We start from the raw sequence: 23,230 nt of genomic DNA, 5'->3' as shown, positions 1-23,230 counted from the left end.
GAAGTGAATCACCACAGGTGTTAAGCAAACCACTGTAGGCATTAAGCAAATCACACGATTCCCCACTGATTTTGCTTGCCAGAAGCTGGCCGGGAAGGTCAAAAATGGCAATCACATGACCACAGGACACTGCGACAGTCATAAATGTGAACTGATTGCCAAGCACCCAAATTGTGATCCCATGACTGTGGGGACACTGTGATGGTCATAAGTGTGAGAACCAGTCATAAGTCGTTTTTCAACACCGTTGTAAGTCTGAACCATCACTAAACGAATGGTTGTTAAGTGAGGACCACCTGTATACTCCAAATGAATCATCTCCCATAGAATCAGAAACTTGGAAAGAGTCCTAGATGGGTCATGTAAACCAACCAGGCTTGCTGGAAGGAATCCAGAGTTAAAGCCTCAGTCTCCCCTAAGCTATAGATTTCCCATATTAAGCATTTAGCTGAATAACTGACTCAAGCTTACAGTCTTCACTGTCATACTTACTCTACGCAAATGTATTTTATTGTAACTGGTGATATAAACATACATTTTGATAGCCTCGTACCTTTGGGTTGAGTCCAAATCTTTAAAAAATGGTATGTTTGAGTTGGTGGTATATGTGAAAGGCAATATATAAATACAGCATTATTACTACACTACTATTATTGGTAGCCAAAGAGTTCATAGAGTGAAATAGCTCACTATGGATTTCTGTGCCTCTGGATAATTATTTTCTGTGCCAACTACAAAGCTTTTGAACATTGGTTTGATGATAGTTTTGGAAAGGCATGGTCACAAACTAAAAATAAACTAGAATTAGATAAAAGGACAGAAACAGGAACCTGCTGAACTCAGTCAAAAGTCCATCCAGTTCTGTATACTGTTTCCCCTAGAAGCCAACTGGATACTTTGGCGAAGCCCAGCACAGAGCACAAGACAAAGAAATTGCACACATTCCACCCCTCCAAAAGGAAACAAGTTTAGCAGACGGGCAGAAAGGCAGAGGAAGTAATTAGACACACCACTGGGTGATTTTAAAAAGCTGAAGTGCAGTGGAGTTGTGAGGCAGTGTTGAATTCATCAAGAGCATCATGGAATATGGGGGAAAGGCTGATTCTTGTTCTGCTGCAGGGGATAAACAGTTATGGAGGGCTAGATTTTCATCAGTAAAACAGCATGCTGAGAAAAGGTCACCTTCTTATCCCAGTGTCTGTTTCTATTACCTTAATGCAGTGTTTCTCAACCTTGGCAACTTTAAGGTGTGTGGACTTCAACTCCCAGAATTCCCCAGCCAGGATGGGCTGGGGAATTCTGGGAGCTGAAGTCCACACATCTTAAAGTCGAGGAGGTTGAGAAACACTGATCTTTAGTGTATAAAGAAGAGTAAAGAGTCAGAAATGTATCCAGTTTAAAACAAATTAGAAGATTAAATTAATTTTTGTCTTAGATGTTTAACACCATGCTATCTGATTTCTCAGTATTGGAACAGGCCAAAATAGAAAACTGCTTTTAGGCTAAAGCAATCCAAAACCATGGCTGGCTGGGGAATTCTGGGAGTTGAAGTCCACACATCTTAAAATCGCCAAGGTTGAGAAACACTGCCTTAATGGAAGTAACTGACTAACTTTGAAAACATCACAGAAGAACAGGACACCAGCTTGCATGTTTAAAATTATTTATATATATATATATATATATATATATATATATATATATATACATACATACACATACATACATACATACACACACACACACACACACACACATATACATATATATATATATATATATTCCAAATAATTCTTACAACAACCATGTAGGAAGGCTATATTATTATTATTATTATTATTATTATTATTATTCCTATATTGCACACAGAGGGGATAGCAAGGCTGAGGGAAAGAGAAGCCAGCTAGCCTCAGGCCATCTTGGGGGTTCAGCAGTGATTTGTAGCGAAGACTTCCTTGATTAACTCAGTGTTCAACGTGTCATTCAGCCCATCATTCCTCCTCTCTCCATAAAGGGTAGGGAACCAGGGCCAAGATTCCATTAGATTGCCCCTATTCAGCGAAAGTAATTGCAAGGTAAGGAAAAGCAACAGGCCTTCTAAAGCCCAAAGCAGAAAGTGTGTTGGCACAGAAATGAGAGGGTGGGTGAGCATGTCTGTCCGGGGCCATGGAATAGCAGCCTCAGCAGTGCTGCCCGTCCGTTCAAGCTCACATTTGCATCAAGAGATTTCCCGCACCTGTTTCCTGAGTTATTATTCCAGAGGAGACTTGTTTTTCCCTTTGCCACACTCCACTTTGTAGGCAGAAGATGGGGCTGTCCTGGTAGGGCGTGTAATCACTTTCTCGACCCCAATTTCAATTTTGGGTGTGTGCTTGCTCAGTACGTGAGCATGCATTTCCCTTCCAACTATTTTCCTTAGCCAGTATGCCTGGGTGTGGGGAAAGGAGTGGTGTTTATGTCCTGGCTTCACACCTTTCCCGTTCATTATCTCTCGTGTGTTTTGAGGTGTGGATCCAATGTGTGTATACAGGATTTTGTTTTAGAAGGCAAAAAGTTGGCAGGACAATCTTGGGTTTATGTTTGAAGGCTCAGATTTTGTGATTCCTAATATGGTAAAATAATCTGGAAAGCTTTCTTGGCTCTTTCTGTTTGTACATAAATCACCTGTTAAGATCTGGATCAAAACCAGGATATGAGAGGAGGATTCAATTCTTTCTTGTACTTTTTGTTCCAATTAAAACCATCAACTTGTCCTGAAGCAGCTGTCCATAACTAGGTCCTTCATACGTATTGGACTACAGCTCCAGTTGGTCAAGATAATAGGAAGATTGCTACGACAGTCCAACACATCTAAACAGCACAAGGAGGAAAAACTGTCTCAGCTGAACTATTGAGAAAATGTACTAATAGAGGATTCCACAGACAACTTACATATGTTCTTAATTTAAAGAGGTTGGAGAAGAAAAGACTTCTTCAGAGGTAGCATGAACAAATGGAACAAGGTCTAAACTAAAACATAAATAAATTTGAAGATTCTGGGGGGAAATCAAAGTTTCACATAAAAGAATCTGGGGAGAAGAGCATTTAAAAATACCTAAACATTTCTGTTGTTAGAAACATATTTATTGGGAATGATTCTTCTCTTTGATTTTCTAACAGTAACTTCTATTTGCATTTTGTTCTGTTTCAGTGGGGCGAAGATTCACAAATCTGCTGAGGTTGACTAATAGTTGAATTGGAACAGGGTGAAAGTTGGCTTGCTGTTGTACTTCCCAGGTGAACTTCATAAAGGCAACGGGAGATAGATCTTCATATCTTGCCAGGAAAAGTTCCCAGTTTACGCTGTTCATCCCACTGATTTACCTGAACAGCAAATAACAACCTTAAGGAAGCTTAAGCTCAGGCACAAGATATTATGGTTCTTGAAACAACAACAACATTCCTCCCTATGATATTGAAAATCTCAAAATCACTTAGGCCACCTTTGCTACCTTATGTCTTGCAGGCATGTTTGCCTGCAACTTCTAAATTCGTAGACAACAAACCCAGAAGTTTATGTAGGCTAAATTATCCCAGGGTTACTGGACTGGGGAACGCTGATTGAAGCAATTTACCATTTTCTGTCCATTAATGATAATCTAACATCTTAGAGCCAGTTTGGTCTAGTGGTGAAGGCAATGGGCTAGAAACCAGGAGACTGGGAGTTCTAGTCCCACCTCAGGCATGAAAGCTGGCTGGGTGACCTTGGGCCAGTCACTCAGCCCAACTCACCTCACAGGGCTGTTGTTGCGGGGAAAATAGGAAGAGGAAGGAGTGTTTGGTATGTTTGCCGCCTGGAGTTATTTATAAAAATAAGAAAAGTGGGATAGTAAATCAATCAATCAATCTTCTGTCTCATGTGCCTTTACCAAGGAAAGATTGATACAGACAATGTCTGAAGAAATACTGTCATCAGGGATCACATCCTTGCATTATAGCAAATGGACTTGATCCAGATTTACAGCCTTTTCACAGTAGCAAAGCGAACCTTGGTGGAATCCAGCCCTTGCTGTAATGATAGAAAGAGCTGCTGACATACTGATGCATTGCTGTCCTGTGTGTTTTGCTGCTAGCTGGTGTTTTGTGGTTCAGGAAAAAAAAAGGATCAGTCTTTTACAATCATGGCTAAGACAAGGCCACATCACAGGCTCTCCTGTTATACTACAATTAACTAATAAAGATAGGCAGTTTGGTCTGAAGCACTACTGGATATTGGGTACCTCTGAAAATATTTATCAGACTGAGGACCAGTCAACTACTAGAGGTTTCATGGATGTTACGCACATGTTTGAGTGGTAAAAAACCTATAATAAAAAATCAAGCCTTTTCAAAATGAGGCCATGTTCATGGATCTGGCAAAATGGCATGGGATGAACGCAGTTGAAACATTCTTTTGAAAGGGGTGAACAGGTTAGGCGATCCTTCCGTATCTGATGCTTCTACTTACCCAGGAGCTGGGACACAAGGATGTGAAAACCTGATGGTACCATTCACACTTCTGCACATCCTTGCCTTTGGCTTTCATGATCTTCAGACAGCGGTAATAATCTGCAAGGAGAGAGGGGAGGCTAATGTCTTCTGATAATAATTGTTCCACTCTTGAACTAGGAGTGGGAAATACATGTCTGTATCCTTCCTTCATTATGTTGTTTATTGGGTGACTTAGGGCCAGTATCTCTCAGTCTCTTGTGGGGATAAGGTGATGGTAGTGTGGATAACCATATGCAAATGCAAGAAATAAACAGCATCATCCATTGTGCTTATTTACAGTTTAGTATTCAGGAAAGTTGTAGCCGGTGCATCGTGCAACATCTGGAATCGGGTTCTTTGCAAATACTATTACTGTAAATGGTTGAGCTCTGAAGAAACACATTCAGATCAAATATTCCAGCCTGAATTACCAGTGGTATGCACCTGAAGCAAAGCACAACTCTGGTTCCTTGGCCATGAACAATGCAGTCCTGAGAAGTAAGTTCCACTAAGTACAATGGCAAACGGTTCGCGTTAGTAGTCTGTCTTTTGCCAGGTGCATATAGCAATTTCTCCCCAGCGCTTGGGTTTCTTTATCTGTATTTAATGTACAGCACTATGCTACTGCAATCAGGAACTGGACAGGCCAAGAAAGATATTCAAGCTTACTTTATAAGCCTTCATGGCTCAGAAGCTGTTCAGCGGAATTATCCTAAGCGTTATGGCCACATCTCTTTTTACCTACCCACGTAATTCTGGTAGCAGTTACGGGTCTGGTTGGTGAATGGAAAGCGAGGATCAAAAGGAGCTGTGAAACGGCCAGCCGGTTTTTTCTTGCTGGTGTCTAGTGTAGCAGCTGAAACACTCTGCATTTCTGAGAAAGTGGAGAGAAAAAGAGAGAGAGAGAAGGTGTATTGGCAAAACACGGAGGATTCAAACTGATATGCTGCTTATTCTTTCTCAGAACAAATCATCTTCCCAAAGAAGCCCTCATTCCAGAGATTCAGGAAACTACCCTATCCAATTAATCACTGCCACCGAGAACAAGTAACCATTCCAATGATGCTTACTCCCTTTCTAGGGAGCTGAGGATTTCTGGCTCAGAAATAGTTTCTCCTTATTGATTTATCTTCTCTTGTGTCCCACAAAGTTAATAACACCTAATTCTTATCAAAACATAGTCTTCATCCCAATCCAGTTTGGGCCTTTATCCTAGCAGTTTTCTTCTCTTCCAAATTACTTCTTTCAAACTTTACTATGGAAATTGCTCTTCATTTCCAGCTTGCATAATCTCTCCTCCTGTTTATTTTATTTCTCACTTGACATGGCCTTCGCCTAGTCATTAACTCTCATCCCAGCAAACGGCAGCTCCTCCCAACTACTGCAAGCTGACTTCTTTGAACTCCAGTCCGATCCTCATTTCTCACTTTCCTGCTGTTCATAACATCTCTCCTCAACATACACCACTGACACTTGCAGAGTTGCCTAATGGTTCATTCATCTGGGGTAAATTCTTCAGTCTGTTTTACTTTCCTTTCAGATTATTTTATGGCAAATTAAATGTAAGAGCAAATGAAGAGGATGGAATCAGTTGGGGGTCAAAGCACTAGGAGGCCTGAACTGTTATCTCCATCTCAATTTCCCTCCTCATGGGAAGAATCATACAGCTTCCTGTACTGTCAAGAATTCATTATCAAAAACCTGAGATGCAAACCTATGTAAACAAGGAATTCTAGGGTGTTTTGGCCACAGATGCTCTGCTGCTTTGTCACACATCATTTTAATCTTTCACTGTAGAGCCCAAGTCAGGTTGAACTCCTAGCCTGTCATGGCTGATCTGAATAGCCTTGGACTCAGAGCTGATTATTGCTTGGAAAAGAGACTACCATGAAAGTGTTACCTGGACACTTGTTAGCTTATAGCTCTAGGTTAGACTGGGAAGACCCCCTACCCCTCCCCCCCGAAATTCCAGAAGACAGGGATGACAAATCACGTCCATCTTGTTGCCAAGAGTGAAACTTGAAGGCAGCTTTACTTTTTTTTTTTTGTACTGTACCGAATGGTGAGCTCCCCCTACTGGAGATAACTTTATTAATATGCATCTGATTATCACTTTGGATGGGATTTTTTTTAAGGAAAAGAAAGTAATCAAAAAATTATTTAAATCCACCATAGCTGATTGTCCAAATGATCATCCCCCTTTAGTAGAGGCAAACATACCTCCCTGCATTTACTTTTAAAGATCATACCTCAGCCTGATACCCAACCTCATTCTTATCAATCCCTCTCTGTTTCCGGACTGTTTTCCCCCCTCCAGCTAAAAATATCAGGAAGAAACCTCTGTCTCTACCCCCCCAAAACTTATTAATTTATTGTATAAACAGCTGCAGTGACATCTAGCCCTTAGAGAGGAAAAGTGAGGGGGGCATTTCCTTGGTCTGTCTCAGGAGCTGGAAACTGGCAGGCCTCAGCTCACCTGTAGCCTTGACCCCATTTTAAAAGCCCCCTGATTTTAACTCATTGCTTTGCAGCCTTGAATGAAAAGAATCATGTCAAATATTTAACCGTGGGTAGGATGGGGTTCCTTCCACGGGTTCCCTCTGCCGCCTCCAATCTCGCCTATTCCTATTCCTGAAACGTTATCCCTGACCAGAGGCAACCCCTTGTCAAAAGAGAGGCTGAACAGTCCTGTACAAGGCAAGGTTGTTATTTTGGGGGGAGCCACAAACAGGAGAGGGCCTCACTCTCAGTGCACTGAATGAATGCCCTGCCCCATCCAGACACTTAAGGGGGCAGTTGAGGAGAAACCCTTCTGGAGCTAACCCTGGGTTAAGACCGCTGTGGATCCCACGGGGCAATGGCAAACTAGCCACCTTTTTCTAGAGAATGGACTAGGGTTTATGCTGCCTTCTCCCACCCCAGTTAGATTAGGAATAACTGCCACAATTTCTGGGAATGGGAGAATATTTTTTTTTAAAAATGGGCCAATCAGGTGTGCGGCTGCTGCCCTGCTGCCTAATGATTGGCTGGAGGCATAGAATCTTCTGGAAGTGGCATAGAGGGAGGACCGCGTGGGATTCCCCAGTGAAGTGAGGCAACAAAGCGGCTCCTTTTCATGGGACGGTGGAAACAAGCCACTCAGGCAGCACTAACCGAGAAACACCGTTTATTCTCACTTTTGACAGAAAATTTCAGTCTGGAAAACTCCATTCTGGTTGGCTCTAGTATATGTACTGTATATACACTGCAGCACACAGATTGGCAGTCCCCAAGCTTGGCTGATCTCAAAAAGCTGAGCCAGCCCGGATCAGATCTGGTTAGTATTTGGAAGGGAACCACCAGGAACACCCAGGACTAGAAAGTTGAAAAAGTATCTGTATGAAGACAGTGGCCAACCACTTCCAAACTGTGGCCAAGACAGCTTCATGGATGTGTCTATGTAGCAACAAGGATTCGAGCTTGACTTGGAGACTTTACTTTATGTGTGATTAAATGTGCACGGTTAATATATGCCCATGCAAAGCAGCAGCAACAAAAGCCAATACACAGATTAGAGCTAATGCAGATTTGAAATCAGTGTGTAAATTTTCCTGATTCATTTTTTTCCCCAGTGAAAGCATTTTTTGGATCAATTACTCCCTACAAAAGATAGTCAAGCGTAGAGGTTTTTTTTTTTTTTAGCACCACAGCCATATGGATTTTAGCAGTAGCTATCCTCAGAGGAGTGACAGCACATAGTTTTTAAAACATGGAAGTACAGGTAGTCCTCAGTTTACGTCCATTTGTTCAGCGACTGTTCAAAGTTACAGTGATGCTGAAAAAAATGGGTGTATGACTGATCCTCAAAGTTTTGGCCATTGCTGCACCCTTGCGGTCACGTGATCATGATCCAGGTACTCGGGTGCCCAGCTTGCGATTATGACATCGCAGGGAGCCACGGTCTCATGATTGTCATTTGCAATCTTCCCTGCCAGCTTCCCACAAGCAAAGTCAATGGGGACGCTGGCAGGGAAGTTTGCAAGTTGCTCCAGTAAGTCTCCCCAGCCTTCCTGTGCTTGCACAGTGCTGCAGCATCCCCCTCCTCTGGTCTCCCCCAACTCATGCCCTGGCCTCCCCCAACCACCCATGGCACCCCCATGCTCCTTACCTGGGACTCCTGCCACTTCCTGCTTAATGGCCCATGCATCTTGGGGTTATGATGGCCACTGGGACTGGTGGGATTGTCATCGCTAAGTGATGTGGTCACGTGACGTCATGCTTTACAACCTCATTGCTTAGCAATGGCGATCCCAGTCCCAGTTACCATTGTAATCAGAGGGCTATCTGTAATTAATTTCAAAACTCTGGAACATTTCCCACAGTTGTCTTTTGAGCAATCCAGCAAAAGGGGTCTGAAAGCCATCTAGCACCACCGTCATTGCCTCACTTTGCAGGTCAAATTCACTTTTTTTCTCTTGCATCTGGCTTGATGGCATCTGTGGATCAATTTCTGGATTCTGCATGTCACATTTCTGCCAGTGAATTCTGATTAGGCTTTATCCCAGCAAGGAAGAAAAGATGCATAGAATCCTGAATTGGAAGGCCATTTAGGGCATTGAGTCCAATGCCCTACTTAGGGAAGGAATCCAAATTAAAGCATCTTCAGCTTCGAACTGATTCTGCTATTAAACTTATACTCAGAATGTCATGGGGTTCTTTGGGGTCTGCTGAATCAAGATATATTATGTCCACAGCATTCCTACAATCTACTAAACTACATTAGGCAAAACATTGCTTATTATTTTAAAAAGTTTATTAAAATATATATTTTGATAATTGGCATATCTATAGCAACCAGTTGCTTTTGATAACTTCAAAATTTGATTTACTAGGCAACACAGGTTGAGAGACTATGAGCAAGTGTGCTGTGGACACCATCAAGCTGTGGTATTTTCAAACTGGATCATGTGCAAGGTCTGACAAAAGCAGGGAAGTAAAGCACATTAGAGGACATTTTCTGTTTACAATATTTCTGCCCTGCTTTCTTCTTTTTAAAAGCCCTTAAGACAGCTTGCAAAGCAAATACAATTACATTTATAAAACAGAGATTAACAGTATTTTCGGGCATTTTGTACAAATAACATTTTTAAAAAGGCCAATTTCTTGCAAGATCATCATTCTAGAGATTTCAACAATCTCTCCCCCAAGATCTCACACATTCTTGCATGAACTTTTGTGAGAAGTGATCTCATGAGTCCTTTGATTTTTCTTAAAGAACAAGTTTTAAATACTTCTATTTATGTTGACCCCAGACATTACCTAGGATCAAAATAAGCAGAAGCTGCAAAAAAGGACAATTGTTCTCACTTTCTGCTTGATTGGTATCTTTTATAAGATCTTTACCAAAGACTTAATAAAGGTTATGGTTATAAAAACAGACACTAGACACACACACACACACACACACACACACACACATGCAAACACACAAAATCAATACTACTTTTTTAATCTGTCGGCAGATTGGCCACAGTAATTCTCTTCCCTAATCAAATTTTTGTTCTAACCACCTTATATTTGCTATATATATATATATAGCAAAGATCCCCACATTCTTGTTCCAATCCAATAAAATCCTCTTTTCAGAAGTTTTTGCCCGACCTGAGATTACAATCCTTTGAGTTTTAGGACTGGGGGTAAGAGAAGTGAGATTGTCTCTATAGGCCAGGTTTTACTGGTAGTAGTCCTAGAGAAAACGAGACAGAATCCAGTTAGGATCTCATCCGCTTTGCCTCCTTTCTAGATCCTGCCTTCTAAGGGATGCCCATAGCCTCAGGCTGTACAGCTGCTTACAGAACTGCAGGATAAATCCTGAAACAATGATCAGGAATTTGGGTTAAACATGAATTCTCTAGATCCTGCTTTTCCCCACAATTCAGTGCTACATCCCTAATTTTCTCTCCATTCCAGTCCAAACTGCTTGTCCCGCTGTTGTTTTTCCCTAAACACCTTTCAACTTCTGTTCAAATATATTACAGGTAGTTCTCATTTAGCGATTGCCTCATTTAGCGACCATTGGCTGTTACGGCAGTGATGAAAATGCAACTTTACAACTAATCCTTGCATTTATGACCTTTGCAGGTCTGTAAAGCAAAGAAAAGCTGAAGTAAGATCATAAGCACAGTCACAATCTCACTTAGTGACCACTTCAGTTAATGACCAAGCTGTTGGTCCCAATTCACTAAACGAGGACTGCCTGCATTCTGCACAATCACAGGATGTGCTACTGAGTCCTGAGAACCTCGGCCCTTCCATTTGGTTTAAAGAATCACATGTTTGTGAAGATACTTTTGTTATCTAACTTGTAGACAAGGGATGCCGCAGGAGGCAGCACCACTGAGCTGGCCTCAGATGATCTTGAAAAACACTATGCAAGACCAGCCCTAGTTAGTACTTAGATTAGAGATTACAGCTACATTGAAAACTTTAAAAAAGTATTCCAGAAGAAGTCTATGGCTAACCAATTCCATACTGCTGGAATTGGTTAGCCATTGTGGATCACTGTCTGTCCCTTCTCCCCCCCATCCCTGCTCTGGAACTGTATCCCATGAATTGGAATAAAGCACCTCACATTCATTTTAAAAAGGCAGTCAAGCAGGAAAAAGGTGGGGAAATGAGCAACTCATGACTCCCTGCCAGAAAGAATGGCTTTGCTAATTCAGAGACAAATTTAATCTATTTAGAAGGCTGCTGCCAAGTAGAATAAAGTAACAATAATAAAGCACATAGGCATCCTTGGGGGTGCAAGGGGGCAAGAGACGAAACATACATTGCAAGGCAAACTCAGCCCCATATGTTTTTCCATGCAATGATGCAAAGCAAACGCAAAAGGGTGGCACTGGCATCGAGGAATCATAGCAAACATTTTGTTATTTTGGCATCACTGTGACTAGGAACAGATGTCTCTGATGGGGGCGTAAGCTTTTGCTTAAGCCTAAACAAAATATTAAACATTAAGGAATGGAATCTCAAGTGAATACAGTTGCTTGCGAAAAGTATACCTGCTGTCTTCCTTTTTGCTGCCAGATTTACACAGAAAAAGAACACTTATTGTACCATGTGCATGGCCATAAAAGGAACCATGCACTGTAAAGTGCTTGGCTTACACATGCCCTTTCTCCTCTTCCTGAACAATCTGGAGAAGAGATGAAGCAGCATTCTGAATTTATTTTCCTTTTACCAAGCTCCTGATTTCTTGTGTGCAAACAAGGAATTGTGGCTAGTTGTTAAACACACAACTGAAACAATTCAAAGTTTGTGGTTGACTTGTTTAACAGTCTACTAGAGTTTGCTTTAAAACACAGTTCCCAGTTCACATGTAATAAGAAATTAGAAATTCACTAAGTGAAAGTGAATTCTTCCTTATTCCTCCCTTTAGTCGTATAAGAGGCTGAAGATACTCTGTTTGGCACACGGCATGTGAATTTTTCTGAAAGCTCAGAGTTATGTTTGTTTGAAATCTCTTAACTGAATCTCAGAAAGGAAGACTGGCATTTAAGTTTTGGAAATCTAAATTTCACAATTCAGATACAGTTTCATTCCAATCTGAATGAATATAAGATGGAAGAGCAGCCTTTTGGAACAGGCAAAAGGCCTCCCTGGTCCACTGTTCTGATTTCCAGATGGAAGGATTTTGGAAAACTCATAGCAGGACAGCAAAGCCATAAAGGTAGGGTGTGATACTGCTTCATGGAGGTTTTGCAGCCATCATGCCTAATAGACATGGACAGACCCTTCCTCTTCCATGGGACTGGCCAAACATTCCTTTAATGTTTTCTAAGCCATTGGCTACCACACTATCCTGTGGCCACAGATTCTCTGAATTTTCTGTGTATTATTCCAAGAGGTTCTTATCTGGCTTGCCCTGAATTTCTCTGTGCCACCTTGAGTTTTAATATCATGAAAAAAAAACATTCTCTTTGTGCCTCCAACACTCCACTCATAATATCAGAAAATTCACTATTACATTTCCTCCCCAACCTTATTAGTTTAAAACAGTATTTTTCAACCTTGGCAACTTTAAGATGCGTGGACTTCAACTCCCAGAATTCTGGGAGTTGAAGTCCACGCATCTTAAAATTGCCAAGGTTGAGAAATATTGATTTAAAAAAATGAAATTAAAAGATTTAGCCTGCCCTTCCCTTGCCCTCTATTTTAATCCAGACCTGTCTGAGGGATGGCTGCCAGCTCCTTGAGCAGGGCTGGGGCAGTAGCAGTTTTAGATTTCAGAAATACCATCATGTCCTCTACAGACTTGTCTTCCACTTCAACAGATTTAAGCCACTGAGGTTCGAGGGCACTTTTCACCTGAGATCTCAGCCTAGCCTTGGAGGGCCAGCAGAAAAGAATGAAAATTACGTCTACCGCAGAGCACCCACCACCATGGTTTCGATTTCTACATGACCCACAACCACTGCAACAGGGATTTAAGAAGCGGGCATGATCATTGACAGCCTCCTCTTCAAGTGTGCTGTGGGTGTCAGATGTCAGTTGTTTGAGCTTATACTGCTAACTGGCTCAAAAGGGCCAGTTGCTTCAGCAAATAGTCCATCATAAGTGCCCCACACCCAGCGTTTGGGTTTTTTTTTAATAAAGTGACCCATACCCTTTGATACCCAGGATTTGGTGGGAGAGCCAGATACTGCAGAGGGTGGGAGAGCCAAATACTTGACCTCTGGACACCAGCTGTTCTCCCCAGTGCTGGGACTGCATACCAGGCTCTTGTTTGCTCTGGTTGTCTCAGATGGATGGACCAATTACTACAGTGACTTGCCTATGGCTGAGCATCCCATGCTTACAGATTTTGGCAGACTTGGAAGAAGGCCAGGCCCTTAGGTTTTCCTTGGTGCTTTTCTGGATTGTGGAGATCTGGGGGGGAGTTTTGGATGGAAAAATTTCATTGGTGGTGGTTTTCTCCATGGTTTCAAAGGGGTGGTGGCAACTGTCCTAGGATTCTCAGCTATTCTGCATGCAGTCAAAGTCTTTTTAGCAGCCTGTTGAGTCTCCAAGCCTGGGACACTGCATTGTTCCATCCTTGTATTCTTGAATGGTGCTTGGGAAGTGATGCTGGTCATACCAGGCTCCTTGGCAGCACTCTGATGGCCCGATCTTATGGGTTCAGCTGTTTCCAAAAAGCCCTTTCTGGATGAAGGAGTCTATGGATTGTTCATTGATTTTTGGGGCTGTGAGGATGGAGGAAAATCTTCTTTCTTTACCACCCTAGTAGCTGCTTCCTTGGAGTTTCCATCTAGCCTTGGCATGCCAGGTGTGCTAACTATCTTCTCCTCCTGCAACACAATACTTTTTCTTGATTGAGCAATCATACCTGAGATTGTGACATGTTTGGAAGTTTTGGGAGTCATGTGCTGTAAGAGATCAAACAGAGGAAGAGAAAGATGTGATGACTCACATTGGGGAAACTGAAGAAAACAGGATGGTGAGGGAGAAACACAAAAATCAAAGGAACCCAGAATGATGTAGACTTCAAATTATGAAAAGTAGTCAATGAATTAGGGGATAATGGCCCAATGCCCAGCATCCTTCTCCATCCTTTAGATTAGCCCCACCTTTAGACCAGTACCTTAGTACCAGCCTTGCTTTTTGAGTTCTTCAGTCTCTCCACCGATGAGGACAGGATACTATAGAGGGTTACAAATTTAAGGCTGCTTTTTTGTTTAGCTGCAAAACAAATGAAACAAATGTCAAATTTAAGGCTCCCAGCTGAAATGGCACAAGCTAGGGATGGGCAAATCTGTCAATGTCATTTTCTCTCCGTTTTTCATTTTTACAAACTGGTCATATTAGTCTTGATTCACTGTGTTTCTCAGTTGCATGCAGACTTTTCTCTAATATACAGTACCTTTAAAAAAAATTGCAAACTGCTTTGCTAAATTTGGAGGAATGCAAATTTGGAATCATAGCCAAGTCCTGTGCCTTGGTTCAATGACGTCATTAACCCCAGAAAGGGATGCTTTGCAGGATCATGGATAACCCATACTGATATTGGTAATTTAACTGAAATTTCCTCCTACCTTTGGTTATTATAGTTTTCACTCTGTTCTTGGGCTCAGATCCCTGGCTTCTGGTAAGACAGAGGTTAAATTAGACAAACTTAAGGAACTCAAAATAATCACATGTTGAAAGAGCCCTCTAGATCTCAATTCTGATTGTTTTTGCCTGCATAATATTCTTAAGCTAAGCAAGCAAATTTTAAAAGTCAAAATGCATCCATCAAAAGCCCTCAAAATGTGTTTTTTTTTTCATCAGACTTGGGGATCCCCTGGCAGCAGGGAGCCTGCACTTGGTTGCACCACGTATAACATCTTAATTAACCTTCTTGCAATCTTGTTTTATTTATGTTAATTATGTAATTGTTTTAACTGGTTTTTATATTCTGTTTTCATGCTTGGCTTCATTGTACACCGCCCAGAATCACCTTGTGTGAGATGGGCGGCCATATAAATTTGACAGATAAATAAATAAATAAAATCATTCAAAAATGCTTAATCTGTCTAGAACCCTGGGGGCAATATGTTTTAAAAATAAGTCTATGGTAGAAGTAAGAATCACAAACTTGCCAACTCTCATCCATACTTGGGAGTTTCAAAAGGGTTTAATTTGCAGCCAGAATGCCTCATCTTGTCTAGAATGGTTAACTTACAACTGCTCATATTTCAGATATATTAACGTTTGGATGATAGAGGCAATGATAAGCAAAGACTGAAATAAAATGAACAGTTGGAAGGAACAAGGGTCTCTACAAACTAGGTTTTCCATTTTCAGCAACACAGAGGAAGGTCAAGGGAAGCTAACAAATGTAAGAGCCACTTAGCGGAAACTTCAGTAGGGACACCTGATAGAATTTTGCATTGTACCATTGCATTGGGTTTTGGGGGTGGTGGTGGTGGTATAGTTGCAATGTTTAGTCAGATATGCCCCTTTAAAAAATCAATATAGGTTCTTTAAAAATTGCAGATACAGGCACTATTATGGAAGAAGCATCCTTTTTTTCTGAACATAAGGGGAATACTTTTCTAAGATGGGACCAGCAGAATTATGAAGCATGTAGAGCACAGTTTCTCAACCAGTTTCTGTGGAAGCCTAGAGTTCCACAAGAGGTCACTAGGGGTTCCCTGGGAGATCATGATTTATTTTAAAAAAATATTTCGAATTCGGGCAACTTCACATTAAAGAGGTAAGTTTCATTCTTTATTTATTTAATTAATTTTTATCCCGCCTTTCTTATTTTTATAAATAACTCAAGGTGGAGAACATACTTAATACTCCTTCCTCCTCCTATTTTCTCCACAACAACAACCCTGTGAGGTGAGTTGGGCTGAGAGAAAGGGACTGGCCCAAGGTCGCCCAGACAGCTTTCAGGCCTGAGGCGGGACTAGAACTCTCATACCCCGCCTGATTGGCTCTTGGGCTGAGAGAGAGGGACTGGCCCAAGGTCACCCAGCCGGCTCTCATGCCTCAGGCGGGACTAGAACTCGCTGTCTCCTGGTTTCTAGCCTGGAGCCTTAACCACTAGACCAAACTGGCTCTGTTAATGCACATATACAGGCCTATGCAGGAAACAAATATAATAATTTTGTAACTTTTGGCTTATATTTGAGCCTGAATGTGCAGGGGCTCCCCGAGGCCTGAAAATATTTCAAGGGTTCCTCCAGGGTCAAAAAGTTGAGAAAGGCTGATGTAGAGAGTACCTAAACCCAAATAAATTATCATTTCTCCTTCATATAGATACAGATATAACCAATTAACTAGTTCAAGCATACACAGAATTAATCAACTATGATTTATTTAATCCAGGGGCCGTCCCTGTCCCTGTCATCTGCCTGCAACATAGAAGTTCTTGGCTTCTTCAAAGCTTTCTTTTTCAGAGCAAGACTAATTCTACCTGATGAGGACATGTCCGAGAAGCATAGAGTGGACAGTTTGGGGAACAGTTCTTTTACCTTGCCCTTCCTTCCTTCCTTCCTTCCTTCCTTCCTTCCTTCCTTCCTTCCTTCCTTCCTTCCTTCCTTCCTTCCTTCCTTTCCTTCCTTCCTTCCTCCCTCCCTCCCTCCCTCCCTCCCTCCCTTCCTTCCTTCCTTCCTTCTTTATGATGTCTAAAGCATCCAATTCCGTAATAACTCTCAATGGTATACAATATTAAAAAGAACAGAAAAACTATAACCACCACTATCACCACCAAAAAAAAAAAAAAAGAGAGATCCAGAGAGAGCAATAAAAACATAACCTTCAACCACATATTCCCAAAAAGGGCCCAGCACACTCTCTAACCCAAAGCCTGGGGGAAGAGCCAGGTCTTCAAGGCTCCCTTGAACAAGGTCAGGATAGGGCCTTTTTGACTCTCTGGGGGGACGCTGTTCCAGGGGGCAGGGGTGATGACAGAGAAGGACTGCTTTCTGGGTCTCATCAGGTGGCACTGTTTAACCAATGGGGCCTGAAGCATTCTGACTCTGCCCAAACATATAAGATGGGCAGACACCACAGGAGACAGAAGGTCCCTCAAATAACCAAGTCCTATGCCAAGACTGTGTACATCTCACTTTGAATCAACATACCTGGGTATTTCCTTCTTCCCTCTGGCCTTCCTTGGCTCTTCCTGGGATTTATTTGCACTGGATGGATTGTTTGGGGGTCTTCTCAAATCTGGGTCAATTGCTGCAGAGGGCCCCATGGCCACTGTCTTCCAAATGACTTGAGAAGTCCCCACTGCTACTGACATGGGGACTCTGAGAACTTGCTGCCCACTTTCCTTCTCCTGAGAAGTGGGATGTTCCCTTTCTGGGGAAAAGTTTGAAAAAGATTCTGGCTTGTTCCTCACCACCTTGCTTGGCTCCCCAGAATATGTATTATTTATCCTGTTCTGGCTCTGATTTGCTAGATGAAAAGGAGCAACTGAAATGTTTTCAGACCCCACTTTTGGTTTCCTGTGGACTTCTTTAGATGGTTCAGCTGCCACCAACAGAGGCCTTGCCTTTGGTTCAACTCTGGCTGCAGGTTGACTGTGTTTTGGTGACTGGCTCTGCACGGCTGGTCCTTCTTTTCCTTGGGATGGAGGTCCAGGTGACTTTGATGGGCCAGGACTGCTGTCCCTTAATGTAGGCTCCTTTTTCCCGATTGCCTTGGGACTCTGTTTTGACGAGGATGCCATGGTGCTTCTTTGTAACAAACATATTTCTTTTTTACTTTTTTCAAGTGTGACTGGAATAGGATTAGATTCAGACAATACTGCTGAAGGGTGCTTCTCTTTTTCAAGATTGTGCTGCCTGACATTCTTCAGCAGAGCTGCTGCTGCAGTAAGCCTAATTGGTTGGAATGTGAAGGCCTCAGAATGCTTGAGTTCATCAGGGACCCATGCAGGAGAAGAACAAAGAGAAGTCCATTTGGATGGGGAATGCTTCAGCAACTTAGCCTGAACCTTTGCTGACTGCTTAGCTTCAGACTGCTTCTTCAGTTTAGGAGCTGAATGAGGAACCTGCTCTTTAGCAAGTCTCTGTAATGGAAGAAAGGTAGAGTGTCATGGTATATCGGGCAATGAGGTCTGATTCCCAGGAGACAGCAGATGTCAGATGCCATGACTGTACTGCTGCTTCTGAAGTTTTCTTGACATGCCCACTTGTAAATGAACGGAGACAACTCCTTTCGGAATTCATTCTAGAGATGCTGGCCTAGGATGTTGGCAGCAGCTGGTCTGCAGAGCCTCACGCACTCTTTTCTTTCCATTTGATGGAGGATCTCAGCAGACCAGCTTCCCCCAACCTGGCCCAGGTGGGAATTAGGCAACTTATATTCCAATCCATTTGGAAGCACCAGGTAGGGGAACTCCACGTGACAGTTCTCCCTATAGCAAGGGAGGCAATGGTGGCTCTCCAGATGCCTTGGACTGCAATTCTCATAAACCCCTACTATTTTTCATATTGGCTAGGGCTTTTGAGAGCTGGAGTTCCAACAGCTAGAGTCCAGTGTAATAGTTAAGCAGTCAAAATTGGACTGATAGATCAAGTCTTCACTTAACCAGGAGATCCCTTGGTGATTCTGGCTAGTCACTCTTACTCAGCCAAACCTATTTCCTAAGGTAAATAATCTAGAACTTTCAGAGAAAAGGCAAAATAATCACAGTAATGATATATCAATTATTTTATTGATTGTGACACTGAATCTAGGCAGTGTTTTTTGTTATAGTAAACCTAAAATTGATCTCTCAATACGGTCTGCAATATACAACATAATGAAGAAAAATGCTAGAATTTTAAGGACTCATCAGCAAATTCAGCTTACCCGCCAGCCACCCTCTTCACCCAGAGCCATCACTCCATGAGGAAGAGCGTTGACTATTAAATCAGTGATTTAATTACACGCAAAAGGCCTCAAGTTGGACTATGTATGGCCCTCCAGAGGTTGCAGGATTCCAGCTCTCCATAGCCTTTGCAAACATAGCTATTGGTGAAAGTAACGGGCACTGCAGTCCAACAAAATCCAGATGTGGGCATATACACTATATAATCTGTTTTTCATATAAACTAAAGGGATACATATGATTAAGGAGCCAGTTTGGTGTAGTGGTTAAGGCATCAGGCTAGAAATCAGGAGACCATGAGTTCTAGTCCCACTTTAGACACAAAGCCAGCTGGGTGACCTTGGGCCAGTCATTCCCTCTTAGCCCTAGGAAGGAGGCAAGGGCAAACCTCTTCTGAAAAATCTTGCCAAGAAAACTGCAGGGACTTGTCCAGAGTCAGAATCGACTCAAAGGCGTGTGCACGCACACACACACACACACACACACAATTAAAGAGATAGCAAGAAAGCTATTTAGGGAACAGTAATAAAATAAATAAAACAATAAACGACTCATCAAAATTATATTGGAATAGCTGGGACCTTGGAGAGACCAGGCCAGGACTGTGACACTCCAGATGTTATTAAAGACCCAACAGCCTAGGAGCAGAGCCAACAATAAGGAATCCTGAGAGTTGTTCAACAACATCTGGAGGGCAGCAGCCAGCCCATTACTAAGCTATGAGGCTGCCAAATTGTTTATTCCTTGGTATCTGCTTGACTCTCTACACAAATGAATTATGCAACTAAGTTTATTGGTTGCCCTAATTTGTGTGCTAGCTGGATCAATAGAAAGTATGTTTCAATTGGTAGGTTAGACTCTCTACGACTGAAATGAAGGTGACACCACTCTCGTACTGAACGATTTGAAAATGCTTTACAAAGCTTCAGCTGCAGATTCAGGAACCAGAGCTGCAATGGGGAATGGCCAAAGGATTTGACCTCTCTGCAGCAAGAAGTCTCAGAGGACAATAACTTACATCTCACTGCCAGGCCCCTTATTCCAGGCTGGTGTGCCAGTGAATTTCCCCACCACAATGAAACTCAAGCTTCCGAAGTCCTACTAAATTTTAAACTTTAGAAATATTTTGGAATTGATCAGTCTACCTGTTAAACTGCATTTTTCCCCCTCATTTTTTCAAATGTATCACTTGATAACAAAAGGGTTGAAGGTGTATGTGTTTTAATCAGTTAGGGCTGTGTAAAACTTTGACGGGGTATAAAGTGTCAGTGATGCTTTGAGCAAAGCAACACATTCTCACCTGTTAACAAGAAAGGATGGTTTGAGCGACCTTAAATATTTATTAAATATTATCTTAACTTTTGCTATGGCCGCTCCTTCTCCATACAGCCCCATCTCTTTCTCCTAAGGCTACCTACTTTTAGAATACAAACTCTGTCATGCCGTCTATGATGGAATTGGAGATCATTGGCCCAAAACCGATTACCCATATCTGGTTAAAGGGAACAATACAGATGGGGAGCAGAAGCAAGAAAGAAGGTATTTATGTAAGCAGGAATGAATGAGACAGTGCTGATATGTACATGGTACAGTGAAGGGGGGAATGTGGCAATGTCTGAGACTGAGAGGGGGTAAGAGGAAGACCAGGTAAGAAGGTAGAAAAATGGATGGGCACATAGGGAAGGACTTGTTCTGTTCCTTGGGTCAAGAGTACAGGTGGTCCTCGCTTAATGACCACAATTGGGACTGAAATTTTGGTAGCTAAGGCGAAATGGTCATTAAGCAAATCTGACCTGATTTTATGATGCTTTTTGCAGTGGTTGTTAAGTGGATCACCATGACTGTTAAGCAAACCATGTGGTGATTAAGTGAATCATGCAATTCCCCATTGATTTTGCTTGCTGGAAGCTGGGTGGGAAGATCGAAAATGGTGATCCCATGACCATGGGACACTGCGATGGCTGTAAATGAGAACTGGTTGCCAAGTGCCCAAATTGTGATTATGTGACTGCGGGGATGCTGTGGCAGTCATAAGCGCAAGGACCAGTCACGAGTCAGTTTTTCCAGCACCATTGTAAGTTCACACCATCGCTAAATGAATGGTTGTTAAGCAAGGACTGCCTGTAACCTGCAGACTTCTGAGCATTCCTATCCAGAACTTCTTTCTTGCATTTTTCAACTTTATCTTACCTTCATGAGATTAGCTTGCAGAGCACTACCCTGCCATATTGTGTGAAGCTCCGTTTTCTTCGAAGGGAAGTTTTCTGGAGTCTTGATCTTTCCAGTGGCCAGATGCATCAGATAAATGAGGCGCACCCAGCGCTCAAACAATAAATCTGCCTCCCCTTCACTGGCAGAGAGTTGCAGGTAATATCTCTGCCTGGTTGCCAGCTGCACTTTCAGCTGCCGTTTCTTCACATCACAAACAAAAATCTCCACCAGGTCCAGAGGGATCAACCTGTAGGCAAGGAAAAACTCAACATGGGAAACTCAAACTTTGGAGGGAGGCAGGGGAAGGAAGGGGGGGGGGCGCTGTACCAGTCTCACCGGGTGATTTCTAATGCTCGCGACCTCTGCTTTTTATTTGCTGTTCCTTGTTTTTCCCGGGCAATAATCATCAGATCAGGAAGGAGCATCCTGGGACTGCTGGCTAAAATACCTATGGTGACTACATTGGGGTGTTTGTGGATGTTAACGAACTGGCCGTTTTTAGTCACCTGTATGGGGAGGAGAGAAGAGGGCGTTCTGAGATGCCACTAGGTAATTTTAGAAGCTGGATTTTAATGGTCTTACAATATTTCTTAGGAATAGGCATCATTTTGTTACTAAATGAATAAATAAAATGAACATTCAATGGCAAACCACCCTGATATAGTCTGCCAAGAAACCGTCATGAAAGTGGTGTCCCCCCAAAGGATCAGAGATGACTTGGTGCTTGCACAGGGGACCTTTCACCTTTCACACCACAATTGTGCTGCCACCCAACCACTCACTCCCTAGCAACAAAATCCTGTTTGAGGGAAGGAAGGAATCAATCCAAGTCAGGGCTTCTCAACCTTAGCAACATTAAGATGTGTGGACTTCAACTCCCAGAATTCCCCAGCCAGCCCAGCCTCCACACATTTTAAAAGTTGCTAAGGTCGAGAAACCCTGATCCAAGTAGGATGTGAGATTTGTTTGCTCCTGGCCCTATCAGCCGTCTGTTTGCTTGGCCCCTGAGCAGCTGGGTCATGTGTGACTGCTGGTGAAATGCTTTGCCAGCCAGCACAATCCAAGCTATGGAACAGGTCCATAAGCAACATATCTGAGGGCCACCTGTAACAGGAAACACAGCAGTGGTTTCCCCATGCTGAAAAGCCCTGCTCATTCTTAGACAAAAACAGCACACAATCACCTGCAAAAAGTTGCTCTCGAAGACTGGTGCACCTCTAAACAGATTGTACTCTGGCATCTGCAGCAATTTCTGCAGTTTGCCAGGTGATGGTGACCAGCCCCGGAGAGCCTGTTCATGGATATCTTCTGGAGGGGCCCACCATCTCCTTCTTGGTTCCCTACCTGGAAGGCAGCAAAATAATAAGTAAAGAGAACAGTTGTGGAAACTGCTAGAAGAATCAGGGCATGCAGGTTCACAACGTTTTCAATTAGTCTGCAGGACTGGGCATGTTGCTTGTAGGCCCTCAACACTGTCCTCATCCAACGTTATTTTCTTTGTCTTTGTCTCAAACTACAGATTGTAAACCTCTTGGGGCACGGACATGTATTCTTGTACTTGAACACCACAAGCCAAAGAGCTGTGTCATACATTTCCATGTGGTAATGGTACGTGGGAATGACCTTGGGAGACAGGAGGAAGAGCCACAGGCTAGACAACTGTAATGCAAAAGGCATCTCAGCCCACAGGAGGAAAAGGGGTGTGGGAAGCATTTCAGAAACGACTTTCCCTATTTTTGGGGAAAGTAAAAATAAAGGAGGGGAGGAGTGCGTTCAGACCTGCAAGATTCTGTTACTATAACCTTACAATATAGGTAATGTTAGTACTCATAGTTTCTGCTTCTTGTCAGGACTACCTCGAAGGACTGACACACGTCTAGTTGCTCCTCTCAGACATAGGAGTCAGTTTAATCTGATGAAAAAATCCTTCCAGTCTCCAAACATGGCTGCCTGCTGAGACCAGCCTCACCGTACCTCCAAATCCCCTAAGTGACCCTCACAGATCCCCCATTTTAAATTTTGTTTAAGATTTAAATAAACAAAACTAAAATGCCCCAAATGTCATCAGATCTTTGTGTAATCACATGATATCTTCCGAAGTGTCAGGAAAAATTGCACAAGAGCCATTGAGGCTCGGGGTATTTAATTAAACAAAATTAC

The 23,230-nt window shown here is 42.6% G+C and overlaps 1 protein-coding gene across 1 annotated transcript; it reads right to left on the bottom strand.

Annotated features, from left to right (window-relative positions):
• Positions 1–2,906: 2,906 nt before the first annotated feature.
• Positions 2,907–7,484, bottom strand: LOC134497397 (cytochrome c oxidase subunit 6B1). Its single transcript, XM_063303052.1, has 4 exons — positions 7,383–7,484; positions 5,255–5,383; positions 4,487–4,587; positions 2,907–3,363 (listed from the first exon to the last, which is right to left on the bottom strand). The coding sequence occupies exons 2-4, from the start codon at positions 5,379–5,381 to the stop codon at positions 3,310–3,312; spliced, it is 282 nt and encodes a 93-aa protein (XP_063159122.1). The 5' UTR covers positions 5,382–5,383; positions 7,383–7,484; the 3' UTR covers positions 2,907–3,309.
• Positions 7,485–23,230: the final 15,746 nt, after the last annotated feature.

This window comes from Candoia aspera, chromosome 4 (genome assembly GCF_035149785.1).
Source record: "Candoia aspera isolate rCanAsp1 chromosome 4, rCanAsp1.hap2, whole genome shotgun sequence".
Taxonomy (NCBI): Eukaryota; Metazoa; Chordata; class Lepidosauria; order Squamata; family Boidae; genus Candoia; species Candoia aspera.
Note: the sequence above shows the minus strand (reverse complement) of the source record. Positions and strands in the feature narration are given on the sequence as shown.